Source organism: Solea senegalensis, linkage group LG9, assembly GCF_019176455.1.
Source record: "Solea senegalensis isolate Sse05_10M linkage group LG9, IFAPA_SoseM_1, whole genome shotgun sequence".
In the NCBI taxonomy this organism is placed as follows: Eukaryota; Metazoa; Chordata; class Actinopteri; order Pleuronectiformes; family Soleidae; genus Solea; species Solea senegalensis.
In genome coordinates, this window is record NC_058029.1 from 8,714,293 (window position 1) to 8,728,910 (window position 14,618).

General features: G+C 38.7%; 1 protein-coding gene across 1 annotated transcript in view; it reads right to left on the reverse strand.

The window, feature by feature from the left end:
• The window catches only part of LOC122774477 (vacuolar protein sorting-associated protein 13B-like), a 162,465-nt gene that overhangs the window by 124,760 nt on the left and 23,087 nt on the right, over window positions 1–14,618 (reverse strand). The window contains exons 5-11 of the mRNA XM_044033810.1: window positions 13,626–13,793; window positions 11,882–12,063; window positions 10,757–10,931; window positions 5,219–5,475; window positions 2,322–2,417; window positions 911–1,033; window positions 441–578 (exon numbers count right to left, since the gene is read on the reverse strand). Of these exons, the coding sequence (XP_043889745.1) occupies window positions 441–578; window positions 911–1,033; window positions 2,322–2,417; window positions 5,219–5,475; window positions 10,757–10,931; window positions 11,882–12,063; window positions 13,626–13,793 (1,139 nt within the window). The remainder of the gene's footprint in view (window positions 1–440; window positions 579–910; window positions 1,034–2,321; window positions 2,418–5,218; window positions 5,476–10,756; window positions 10,932–11,881; window positions 12,064–13,625; window positions 13,794–14,618) is intronic.

Here is a 14,618-nt window from a genome sequence, read left to right on the forward strand (position 1 = left end):
TCAGGTGTCAGGTGCTGTTAAAGTAAACAGCTAAATCAATGCATTAGTGCATTTAATTACCTCAATATGCACTTTGTAGTATTTTTGTTGGTCACATGAGTTGATGTGTAGGCATGTCTGCTCAGCTGTGAGATGTGTGTTGAGTTGACTGTTGGTCTGACTTGAATCTGAGCGACTTCATTTTAACCATAAGGTTTAGTCTCTGCTCTAATTTCTACTTTTGTGGTTGTATTTAAATGTTTTGTGGTGTGCTGTCTAGAAAAAGGTTGCTATTTAATGCCACAATGTCACCTACAGGCAAACTGTTTTTTTCAGAAGTAGCTGTGTAGCTTCTCTGAATGCTCTGAAATGCAACATATTATACAACAATAAAAAAAAAAAAATACTGTGCGTTTCAGAATAATGTTTGTGTTTACTGTGCAGCATTGTAATTGTGTGACCTTGTGACTGGTAGCCTCTAGGATGAACTCAGCCCTGACACCGTTGTTCTCTGGGCTGCGGTAGTCAAAGAGAGAGTTGGTCAGGTAAGTCATTCCTTTACTACTGAGACTGTCCCCACAGCTGAAGAACACAGCATCCTAAAGAGACAAAGAGTAAACAAAAGTGCAAAATGAGGGGTGATATGAGGAAGAGCACACTCTTAAATAAAACAATACAGCCCTTTCTACATAACCAAAACGATGTACTATTGGTGATACACAAAATATTTACTTTTAAAAATATCAATTAAAATAAAGTATCAAGTATATTGAACATTATGACAAAATAAAAAAAAAAAAGGGACCACATCCTAACTCCCTCGAAAAACCTTTAGCATTTGCAAATACTTTTCTGGGCTGTTCCATATAAATCTTTGTCACACAAGTTACTCTTATACTCTTATCTAGAATTGGAGGTTGTTTTTTTTTACCTCTTCACTTCGGTTTATGTTTTCTTCAAAATCTCGTACTCCCATGATGGTTTTTGAACACAAGGCCCGACAGCCAACAAAGCCAATCTGACAATCAAAAAACGGTTCCCCCATCATCAGCACCTGGAGTAAAGAGCAAAGGAAGAATCTAACCATTGTAAAACAGTAAAATATGAACTGGGTTACACATGTATCAACATTTAATTCACTTGACTTGAAGATGTGACAGTTTTGTAGGAGGAGTTTCTTTCTGTAAGCTGCATAACTCAAAAAGTAAACAACATAATTTGATGTAGCTTAAAACCCAAGGAATAAATTATTACATTATTATAGGTTTTGGCAGTGATCCAAATACAGAAACTGAGTGACCTTGGCTGAGGTCTGTGCTCTCTGAGTGCTTTCTGTAGTTAGTAACTGCAAAGCGCCAAACAAACTAATTTCCACGATTAATCTTTTTACGTCACAATAAAACATTTACTGTGCAGTTAATGACAGTGCAAGAGTCAATCAGAAATAAGGTTTCCCACGAAATTGGTTTGTAGGTTTATTTAATTGTGATAAAGAGCAGAGGTCAGACAGCTTCCATGTTCCATTTAGACTGGGTGTTGGTGGTAGCAGTCCAGCGGGCCCTTTACCCAGCAAGGTGTGGTTGACCCTCACAAACTATGCTTTCGCTTCACCAAGTAAACAGCTAAGTTAATGGAGAGCAACCCAATAAACTATTACGTTTTACCGCAAAATAATTACAATTACAATTTCTCTGTTTTATAAGCCATGCCATTGCCTTTTAAAGCCCTCACTTTTGGTCCCTGTTCAGATTACTTTCTCTCTCTTCCAGCAAAAGCATAAATTACAGAAATTGGAATTGGAAACCACTCAGATTTCTTACATCTGGTAGAAAGCTTAGAAGAAGAAAACCCCTTTCCTACTCCAACCAGGTAATCAGAGAAAAGTACTTAAATCTTTTCTACACTGAGGGGGATATACAGAAATGATTACATTGGGGCTTGATTCAAACACAGATTCCACTGTGTTTACAACAGGCCACAGATTAGTAACCTGGACTCGCTCCATAAATGAACTTAGAGTGGAAACCACTATTGGTTTCCACTCGAAGAGTTGATAAGGAGATACTACTACTGCTGCTACTGCTGCTACTACTGCTATTACTACTGATAATGCTAATAATACTACTGATAATATAATACAACTACTACTACTACCACTACTAATAAGATAATATGCAAAACATTTTACAGAAAAAATATTGATTATTGTTGTAGAAAGTATAGGTTTACAACAAGAATTCGGATGATTTATTGAAGAATTGATGAAGACTACAATACAAAAATCTGCTTCACTACAATCACCATATGTCAACAGAGAGGTTAAGTATTGAGAAAGGTCTTACCTCAATTGTGATTCCCTGTTGCTCCATGCACAGGACTTCTCTGGACTTTACCTTCTGTGGACTGTAGTAGCTGCTCTCTGAGTGAGTTTCTGTCAGCTACAAGAGAAAAAAGAGACTGAATCAATTTAATATTTGTATTAATTAATATAAACAAATATCCACCGTCAAAGCTTTTATGCTTTAGAAGAAAAGAAAATACCACTCAACTTAAATTTTATTTCAATATGCTTTAAACAGTGACTATAGGAAGATCAAGACCAATTTAAACGTTAAGATAAGTTGAATTTTGTAACTAATTAAAAAAAAGGTTTAAAAAAAATCTAAACTACAAAATTTCAACAACAGTAAGAGGAGAGAGAATTGTGTCACATCACAATACTGGGAAAGAGTGAAGAATAATTAAATTTAGTTTGACAGGAAAAGTAACAGTTGCAGCAAAATACAGATGTCATAAAAAAACAAAAACTGGAAAGCATATGCCTTATTGTGTGCGTGTGCGTGAGTACCCACAATTCACTGCTGAAACAGATACATGATTTGAAAAATAAACAAAAGCTGAACGTCTTTGGATGTGAGGGGCAATGAGGTCTCAAAAAATAATGCTTAAAAGCAGAAACAATAACATCCAAACAAGGACAGATGACATTTTCTAAGATCAGAGACTGGATACCAGCCTTGGGACTTTTTGGTTGTTTTCTCTTCCAAGTTTGGATGAGGGCCAAAGACATTCATCAAAACATATGACAGCTACTCTTCTCTGATTTTATGGGGGCCCTCTCTGGCTTTATTGAAAATGGCAATCAAAAGTGGCTAAAGCACTCACAAAGCCAAGAAGAAAAATTATACTTGTTAATTAAATGTATGTGTAGCTTAATAAAATAAGGGGAATGGTTAATCAGAGCATTCATTCCATGTGTGATGTTTGCGTGGAGGCTTGGAGAGTAAAAAACTTCTTGGTCAAAAGTAGCTGGCTAGGGTGAGAAGGGTACATAGATTTGATGCTTTGAGGTCAGCCTGTCTAAAAACTGTGGGTGTAGAGTGCAACAGTACAGGCCCAAACCCATTCAACTTTAACACAGGAAGCAGGTGCAGAGCAAGAGGCAGCTGTGCCTTATTATCCCTGGTGATGGAGCAGACTCTCTCACCCTAGCTCCCTTCCCCTCTTACTTTCCTGATGGTTTGCTCACGTGCAACAACCACCCCACCCAAACCAGTCTGTTCTGGGAGCAGCAGTGAGCAAGAATGCTGAATTATCCGACTTAAGAATTGCTCTCTCGGACAACATCGCTGCACAGTGGCACAGACAATAAATAGCTGCCAATCAGATGGGGACGAGCATCATTAATGTTTAACCCACACCATATATGGTCACATAAGTATTACCAAAACTAGACTGGGAGGGCATTAACAGAGGCCTGAAAACACAACAGACAGAGCAGAGAAGCAGTGCAGCATTGGAGCATCAACACAACGCTTCATAATGAGCAGTAACACAAAAGAGCTGCTGCTACTGTTACTTTTTCTGCTAGCTCTCCTTTATTATTTTTCCACTCGTTTAAAGGGTTTAGGACTCCAATACAAATGAAATGATTCTTTATGAAGCATCTTGAAAACATTATAATGTTGGATGTGAATATTGTGGTACTGTATTGTTTGTGGTCAGAAATGTAACATAGTGGAAAAGATCTGATGGAAAAGTTTTAAAAGGCTTTGGGAAATTTGCAATTGTTTAAATAAATGAAAATATGAAAAATAACGAAACAATGTTTCTTAAAATGAAAAATGGCATGAAGTCTGGCATGCAACGGGAGTTTGGCAGGTGTGCAAAAATGAAAAAGGGGAACAAATGGTCAGTGCTAAACTATGCATTATGTGTGTAAAAGTCATTAAAGCGTACTGCCAATTTCTCTGATCAAACAGATCTGGAGTAATGCGTCAGCAGTCTAAAAATACCTTCACATGCATGTCAAACTCAGGTTCAAGCAGTGGCTGTTCAAAGACATGAAATTCCCTAAAACTAAATACTTCCTTGTAGGAAAGCGGCAAGACCGTTTAAAAAACCATCCTTTCAGCTGTCTGCAATTACTCTCGATGAGAGGCAATTAATTGATTAAAAGAACTCAAACAATGCAGGAACAATTTAAACATTATTAGAAAAGCACCAAGGTCTGCTTGTCCTGAGACATACCTCCCCTTCAGTTAAAACACACACACACAAACACAAACAAAACCTAAACCACACACATACACACAAATGCAGTAATGTGATCTGAAGTGCCTGAACCTGAGGGGAAACACATATGAATTCCAACTATTCAGAGTGTGAGCCGGCAGGATTTAAGTTTGGGATACATTTCTGAATAGTCATCATACCAAGTATAATGTTTAAGACATTAACGTGACCCGAGACGCCGGTTAGCAGATAAACTACTCTCCCATGTACCTCACACAGAGACAAAGAGAAATTAAACTTCCTGAGGATCAAGGTGTCCTTTAAGACACAAACTTAATCACCACAAAATATAGGTTGGGGTGGACAGCAGGAGTAAGTAAAAAACAACGTGGTGAAAATAAGGGGTAAAAACCTAGAATTTACTGACTTACCATAAAAGCCTAATTTTTTACGCAAGACATTCTTATTTTCACCTTCTATTCATATGTTCATGTCATGTTTGAATGTAAAAAAAAAAAAGTTTTTGCTACTGTATACAGTATAACTTACTGTAAATGTATCTGAAACTGAATGTATTATTTAAAAATCATGTCTAAATACTGTTTATACCACATTTAATGTTGTATACTATTGTATTTCTTAGACCATGTTTGGCCTCGTGTTTTCCTATTGATATTTGACATTCTATAATTAAATAAATGCTAATACAATACAGTTGATTTACCTTAAAAGTAATAGAAGCTTTAGTACAGTAGAAGCCTATGGAAACAATGGGATCTTTATGAGCATGATGATGGGGCCTGTTAGAGATGCTTCCCATTTCTCTCTGCTGATAGGGGTCTTCCTCAAATTCGTCATCTTCTCCTACAATGGCTGGGACAAAGGACCATGCCCAGGACATCCAGCCTTGGTCCATATCTTCAGGACTCCCAGGCTGTATGTCTACATTAGGCCCCTGGCTTTCCATGTCCACATCCATCCCTGATGAGGAAAGAAGACACAGTAAGTTAAAATGCAAATATAAGCAGATTTTTTGACTGATGGGTAAAAAAGTCCATGGACAGTTCAAGTCTGCTAAAAACTGAAAAAGCCTGGTATAATTACCATAAATGAAAAATTAAAACAGAGTAATGTTTTGTGTGAGAATTAGCAGTGTTACATCTGTACCCAATAGTAACAGTAAATTCATATTGCATTCAAATTAAGGATTAGATGAAAGGCTGTCCACACAGTTTGCTTTAAGTCAAACACATGTTTTGAGAAAAAACTGCTTAATGGCAAGACAGGTGTTGATAATGGAAGTGACTATGCCCATTGCAGCACAATAAACCAATTTATTCATGCCTTTAGGGGAGTTTAATACAAGAAAGTTGTTACAGCTGTCAACTGAATGCACAAAAATGGCTAAGACCAAGGCAGTTCAACAGTAGTTTTTGCCAATCCTCCAATGTGCAGGTGTGCAACATTATTTTTGTGCTTCATGAACTCTACTGGGAGAGGGAGGGGAAGTCCGTTTGAGTGGAGGCCAGAAGGTACAGCCTGTAAGCCAGCATCCTGACAGAGGTGAGCCTTGACTGGGCCTAGTGAATCATTGTGGTCTGGGCTGTTTGAGCTGGACCCAGCAGCACCACATCCACTTACGCATTCAGCAAGGGTCACATATTTGTATAGAGCCAGCAGACTGAAATGAAGGCCAAAAGGGAGGCTAGGTTGTTATGATCACCAGGACAAGTTGAGCTTGGCTATGACTGCGGGTGAAGGCTGAGAATGGTCGACTGCACAAACTAAGGTGAAGGAAGTGAGGTGAAGTGTCCATCCCTAGACAGAGCAGAAGGGGTTGACTGAGGCATTTGCTACTGTAAGGTGCAGGCCTATCAGTGAAGAGGGTAATTTAGAAAGTTGAAAGTAAATCAAAAAGACATGGGGCTAAAGATAAACAGAAGCTAACAACTGTCAATGGGTCAGTGGCAATGTCAGCAACAGAAAACTTAAGCCAAATTAAGGAAGTAAATACTTGTATGACCAATGGGATGTAAGTCAGAGGACTGGAGGTAAAACACATTCACTCTCGTCTGTCTCCTGTTTCTTAGCAAACAATCTGGGGTTTCATAGGTTCCCCAAACCACCATGTGCCACCCAACTCCCTGATCCCCACCTCTGAACTCATCCCGTCATGTCTGTTTCCATACACACTGGGAAAAAGGAAACTGATGTCAATACATAAGAATGCACAATCCCATTCCTCGTGGCCTTGTGTCCTCTGTGAGAAAACAATATTGTCCGTGAGGTCACAGCTTAGGAATCCCAGAGGCTAAGGCGGTGAAAATTATGACATATTTTAATAAAATCTTTCATTCTGCGAATTGGCAGATGGAAATCCCATGTTATAGCTTTTCAGCCACCCCAACCTCCCCGTCCTGTCTGTCTCTCATTTCTCTTTTTTTCCCCTTTTCATTTTCACTCCATGAAGCCTTTGAGGTGTCAGTTCAACAACTTAAGCTGTTCTCGCTTCACATCACAGTCTGACGAAGCATTCGTTTGAATTGCAGGGCAATCAAAACAAAAGCACAATTACCAATCAAGTGATCAAAACAGACTGGCTTAAGGGGACTTTGAAGTATTAATCCAACAAAGTGACTGAAAAATCCCCAGAGAGTGACGTGAGCAAAATAAAATAATCTTTGGAGCAAACCTCTAATCATGCAGGTGTGAAATTCAAAAAAAATATGTTCTTTGCATCAAGATAAGAGCAATTGGATGTGTTTCAACGACAACTAACACTATCATTGCATGTATACATCCAAAACAGAGCTCAGAAGCACTATGTAATAGGATCTGTGAAGGTCAAAGATGATTTCCTTGAGTCCAAAGTCTGCAGGCAGCAATGTATGGCCAAGCTTGGGAGGAAGTCAGTGTGCAAGTTAGACAAGAGCTGAGTGACACAGAGATAGTAGGAAGAAGATGACTGAAAAAAAAAAGGCAGTGCCCTCTTAGGCCAGTAGATGTCCCTCCATGTTTAAAGAGGGAGAGGTAAACTGACTACCTGACCACAAACACCTACATAGTGTTCATGTGTCTCTAGACATATGTGTATACAATACAAAAAGTCTCTCACAAAAGCACAAAATGCATAACAAAGTAAAATGCTAAGGCTTCCATATTATCACACCAATATTAATAGAGATTATTTAATAAAAAGGCTGTGTAACATAACTGTGCTAGCCATATGAGATTTAATAAGGTGAGATGAAATGTCTATGTCTATGTGTAATAGTATTAAATGATCCCCTGTGGAGCTCCGACAAAGCAATCAAAAGCATCTATTACCCATCATCTATAATCAGGCATCCATATACATCCTCATTTCCTGTCCCTTCTCTACTCACAGTCCTTAGATCATAGTTCATCACATACTTGTTGAAACTGTACAGCTTTCAATGCTGTGACCAGCTGCTCTGTTCAAGACTGTAAGTCATCTATGATTTCAACTGCTGAAATTTCAGTTACTTCAGTGAATATGAGACAAACGGAAAACCAGCAGTGGATTTGTGATTCAAAGGTTGCTTTGGTTAATAACACACAAGTATCCCACACCAGGGGCTGACTGAAACAATAAATGCAGCCCCGGGAATTTGACTCCATCCTAAGTAATCCACATGCAAACCATCAAACCACAAACTTTGCAGGTGGACCCTCTTTAGTGATTTTATAAATCAGATCACAGTGTTCATTTAGAAGAAATGTACCCACATTAGAAAATACAAAAAGAATGTGACTGAACAAATATAGAAGAGTTAGGTTAAAATATGTTTAAACAAGTGAGTTGTTACAGGAAAAACATTATAACTGAATTGTCAGTAATTAAAGTTTCACAGTGCACACTCAGATTTTAATGCACTCTCTGAAGGATAGTAAACAAAATAATGTGACTACTTTGTATCTACTGCTCATTAAAGATGGATGATTATTTTTTTATTCATGGCCACAAGCCAAGGTAAACCACAACATACTCATGTTCAAAGACATGACAGGGAGTAGCAACACTGCAGCGTCAGCGTGCAAACGACATGCCTGCAAGCCACAACAGTTAAGTGAGGTAGCTGTCATAGACAGGTAACATAAGAGTGGTGCTTGATACAAAAGGTGCCTGATACATCGCAGTCAGGTTGATTTTTTTACAGCCAAAATTCTACTCAGGCCAACGGGAAATGGCCCAGTCCTCCTGAGAGACTGTGGCTGTCCACCACTGTCCTGCACAAGTCATCTATTGGTGCATTTCTTTAATGAGACATTGGCTCTTACCAAAAAGAGAAAGATTCAAACAAGAACATGCGGCCACAGTGAATCATGGGAACATAAACACATTACAAGGCTTTTCCCCCTTTGTTAATTGGCAAGGAGAAAAACTCCCACATGGGGGAAAAATTAATATTCACTTTGAAATGTTCTCGAAAGTACCGCTTACAATTGAAGGTCATGGCTTATTAATACAGCGTAGAGTGGATCCAGACTGATTCCATTATTCTTGCTTCAATCTTTTGTCCATATATTCACACACCCACACACATTCGCACACACCAATAAATATGATCATTTGTTCCGATAGCAGAACCAGGTCAAAGTAAGAATACAGACATACCATATACTGTACAAACAAACATCCATACAGGAATGGAGCCAGAATACCTAACATCTTGTTATATTGTTGAATAGCTGCAACAAACCTATGGGGAATTAAATGAATGTCATGAAGAGCTATGTGTACTGCTAGGATCTTGTTACAACTATCTTTTGACAATGACTCTTTCCTACCAACTACAACAGAGCAAAAATAAATATGCATGCATGCCAAGCCAGTCACTGTAAATGACAACATACAAGAGTGACTGGACAACTTAAAAAATACATACTATACTGCTTTTTGTTTTTAACAATAAATCAGCTGAGCTGTGATTCTGCAAACATTATCCAATGAATCTAGGTTTATTACTAAAATCTGAAATAAATACAGTGAAAACCATATGTTTGTGGCCAAGCCAAGTCCCGTCCCGTCCCGTCCCAACCCTCTCCCCAACAAACATACACACAGACCCACACCCTTTGGCTTTTTCACTCTGTCGATTACTTCCAACATAACAAGATCTGTGGCTGCTCAGGTTCCAAGAGCTGGTCCCCTCTTGTATATTTTTGTGATGGAATATTAATTCATTCTCAGAGACTCCACATAGCAGTAGCATGACATTGACTCTTACATCTGGCATGGAACACCGACATGGAAGCTGCGCCAACTTGCAGTAAAGGTCCCTGGCCAACAGGGAGCAAGTTAGAGGGAGTGAGCAAATGGGCTGTTTTGTGTTGGGCTGCTTGCTTCCCCTCTGCCCACCACTTCCCCTCCACCATAATTTGCTCCTGGTGCTACAGAGCCTGATTTGGTCCAGCAGAACTTGGGATTTGTTCCTGTTCTATTTGGCAAGGATGAGGATGAAAAAAAATATGAGGACAATGCAGGTTGTTTTTTTTAATGGTGGCTATAATGCATGTGTGCACGTGTGTGCTTTTTTACTACTTGATGTGCACAAATGCTCCAGGTGACTAAGAGTGTACAGTGTGTCTGTATGAGGTATGTGAGAGAAGCCAGCTCCATATGTGTTTTGCTCAGCTCCTGGACATGTGGCGTGTGATTTCCTGTGGTGCTGGAGTCAGAAAGACAGAGATGGGCCTGTGTTTGATTCATCCTTATTTCTTTCCTTCATCCTCCTCTATCCTGCCTCTATCCACATGGAGAGGATCAGACCTGACGACAACAGTCTGTGTTGAGTTACACGCTCTGGCTTTTGTTTGTGGAAAAAACGGGAGAAGCACACACCATGGTCAAAGTGATGTTAAATGTCCCATTTAGGAACAAAAGCTGCATATGGACAGACATAGCCCCTGAACACAACATGCAACATGCAGAGCGTCATGTGCTGAATAAGAAAAACGTCAAAGCTTTGTGGACAGTCTGATGCCTCATTAACCATTTCAGAGCCCTGTCTGAGAAACAATGACTGTCGTATGAGCCATATTAACACATACACTCACCATACATTCACCTCAGACCTCAATAGATTTTTGTTAGCACAGAATGATGTGAGGAAAAAACATGACAATTAATGATTGATTTAAGCTGTTAGAGCAACAAAGGAAAACTCAAAGCAAAACAAAACAACAACTGCCTTAGAAATAAAACAGAGACAAACTAATCTAATCTCCATCGACTCACCAGGTACACTTCCTCCAGACTCTCTGACTTGACCACTGCCCTCTTCTCTTTCACCCTCTTTGTTTCCTCCCATCTCCCCATAGTAGAGAGCAATAATCAGCTGTAAAATGCGGATAAACATTGGCAGCTGTTGATCAGTAAGAGACAACTTCAGGCTCTCCACCATGGTCTGGATCTACAGAAACACAGAAAAGAGAAGCATAAAAGGCAGCTTAAATTGGTGAATTATTTATTAAATAGTATGTTTGGACGTAAATTGTTGCTCCTGCAAAAGAAAACAAACGCTTACAAAATAGAAAATATGTGCTATAATATACAGAGAAATGATATGCATTACATCCTAAAGTGTGTTTGTGCAATGCATAAACATAATCGAGATACACTGGTCTTTTGTTACGTTATATCATGATACAACGTACACTTATCATGTAACTGAATAACTGTACAGCCCGATGAAAAATATAATACACAGAGACAACAGAGAGCCACAGTAGACTGCCTGAACCTAAACATTTATATAAAGCCCATTATTTTAAAAGATAAAAATAATGAAAAAGTTTTTCCCTCAGCAATCATTTAAATGTTATTACATGAACAAGCACACCACATTGCAGCTAAGACCTCTCGGATGCTCAAACATCTTCCACCGACAAAAAGTAAACGAATGATGTACATGATGACTTTCAAGTGAAATAAATGATTTTATTTAAAATAAAACTTGAAATGAAGCTACTTTGAGATTGGTTCTCAACCTTGGTGAAGCACTTCCAAATGATTAGCTGGGTTTTGAACAAACACTGATAAATTCATGAGAGAGGAAGTGAATAAATTATTATTGTTTAGGATTGCGATGTTTCACTCATGTGACATATTTATCTCTTTAGAAAGAGATTTACACATACATAAACTTAACACTGGTGATACATCAGTGACACACCATTATTTGTAGCATTAGATTGCAGTTTTATGTACGAAGTAAAAAAACATTCCCATAGCATGTCACCTTTTAAGACCAGTGGACAGAAATTATAACATATCTTATCATCAATTAGACAGCGGCCTTCCTCGAAAATCGAAAAACTAATTTAACTTAGAAAGTTATTTCTAAAAATTAAAGCTACTCACTTTGATAACAGATGGGATCTTGGAATTAATGTTGTCGTAGGTAAAATGAAGGCGCGTCCTGAAGGAGCATTTGTACAGCAGTGGGTCCTGGTAAAACTCGATCTTGCCACTAGCATTTCTTTTGTCTAAACAGACAGTACAGTCTGCAAAGTTGATCACTTTCCTGAGGACCAGCTCTGGCGCTGCAGAGAGAATCAAAAAGAAAACAAATGTAGATCATTTCACGTAGAACACATCAGAGGTTGACCCGCCGTGATTAACACTTAACATGTCAAAAATCAGTCACATTTTACACAAACAAATGCAACACTAACAGAGAGCGGCCTTTGACATGGCAGCACGACTCATTTCTCCTGGCCACTCCAGTGCTCTCAGCTCCGATGTCCGGCTGACAGTGTTGTCAACACCTTAACTGAAGCTGCATGTGCAGGAGAGTAAGTGATATACTTGTCCTAAGCTGTAATGAAGACACTTCATCTTGCATTGGGATCACAACAGTCAAGATGCCCATCACCATGTTGATATTGCACCAAGAAATACTCAGTGGTCATTACAACATTGCATGAGCAGCCAATATTCAATGGACAACATTTATCTTGAAGGTTGAGTCTATATTGTGCCAGAATCTGTCCAGAGACAGAAAGGCAAAGAGAAAGACTAGAGATGAACAAGAGGAGGTGAGGTATTAACGGGAAGCAAAGGGCGAGTGGATAGCCTGGTCGTAACAGTTAGATTCATTTACTCCCTTTTTTGTCTGTAAATGAATGAGTGAGTGAGATGATCCCCCATCAGATTCTCCACTATCTCTGACACACTCAATCCTGTCAAACTGATAATAGAAGTCATTATTCCGGGAATTATCTAATTTTCTAAAACCTGCCAGTAACTATTATTGTAGGCACAACTTACCTCACATATTGGAATCGCCCCCTCTCCTCAGAGATAACAATGACTGAAAATGACCACGGCAAGAAACTTTGTTGATATAGGCTTGTGAGTCTGTATTATGAGGGCAGTTCAAGTTTATAACTGCATTTCTCTGCCAGTAACCTCAGAAACACTCAGATTCAGCTGAAGAAAGCGTCAAGTGTATTGCATAGAAATAAAAAAGTAGGAAAATAAATAAATAAAGTATTGTAATTAATCTAAATTTGACTTTAATTTCAATATCATTAACATCATTAACATTCAATACCACTAACATCACAAAAATCAGATGTATTAGAGGGCATTCATTTCATGTTATAAATGGTTCATAAGAAGTCTTTTTATACTGATCTACAGTCATGGTTTGGATTTGTGGATGATTTAATCTCTGAAAAGCCACAGAGCTGAGTGATCAGTGGCTGTGCCTGCCAGGGAGCAAACACTTTTCAGCCAGCCAGCTGCCTGAAAATAACAGATCGATTGACTCTGACGGTACAGATTAATACATTTGTCTGTGCTAGTTTCTGTGACTGACACTCCATGCGCATTAAGTGTTATGATGATATTCTGCAACAAGTACTTTTTTTTTAGCACAACCGTGTTGCACAGGCCTAATGAAAGAGATATGCCATTTATCTGTTTGACAGCATTTGCTGAGAAAAAAATGAAGCCATTGGTCACTTCAACTTTATGACCAATAAATGACCTTAGTTTGAACTAACTGCACACTTAATGTAGTATATAGATTCTTGTCTTGGTGGATTTACTCGTTAATCCCACTAGCCAGGAATGTAAGCAGCCGTTGCTCAATGCTCACCAGCGATGTCCATGAAGGCCCTCTCCCACATATCGTCCACAGTGTAGCACTCTGCAGATGTTATGTTGACCGACAGCACAATGTCATCTTCCACGTACTTCAGGATCAGGTTGTTCACCACAACATTCAAGTTGTTCACCACACGTCTGATGAGACTCTGCACGTAACCTACAAACAAACATCACATACATGGGAAGAATGTTAAAAATGAACATTACGTCCACATGAAAAAATACTCAGACCTAATTTCAAAGACACACACATGTACAATGGAGGATATAGATATTAGATTGAGGCAAAGATGGAGACTGAACATGCAGTTTATTAAGTACACCTGGCTGGGTTTAGGTTCTATAAAACCATCACACTACTGTATAACATTCAACAAGGATGATATGATGCAGAACTTATGTATAATAACAGTGCATCAGGTGTACCCAACTGCCAACTGAATTATCAGGACACATTAATGTAGTGTTGACACACTATAAAAGAAGAAATTCCAGACCCGCATTCTCAAAAAGTACCACCGACCCATGCCATCCTCATGGGCTCATAAATTAGAGGAGGTCCTGACATGTTATTTTTCGCCACAAACTCTCCCTTGGACATGTGCAGTTAAAGGAGCTAAATAACCATATGAAAACATTTTTACTCCTCACTCTGCCTGAGCAGCACTACAAATCCTGGGTGAATTTATGAATCTCTGAAGAGCTATACACTCACAAGTAAAGTCAAGTTTAACCCAAAACTATGCACATGTTGATTCAAACATATCCCCCCTAAGTCTGTTAACCACCGAGGAGCCTGCATGTTCACATAAACATTTGCAAGTCTGAGCAGAGCACATATATGTGTACAAATAACTTGTTTATACAAGATAGTTATTAAGGGACAAATGAAACTGCCATGCTATGGCATTTATGGATGATATAAAAGATTTTGCTATTAATAAGAGGACAAAATAAAACAAAAACATTTGGGTGTTTATTA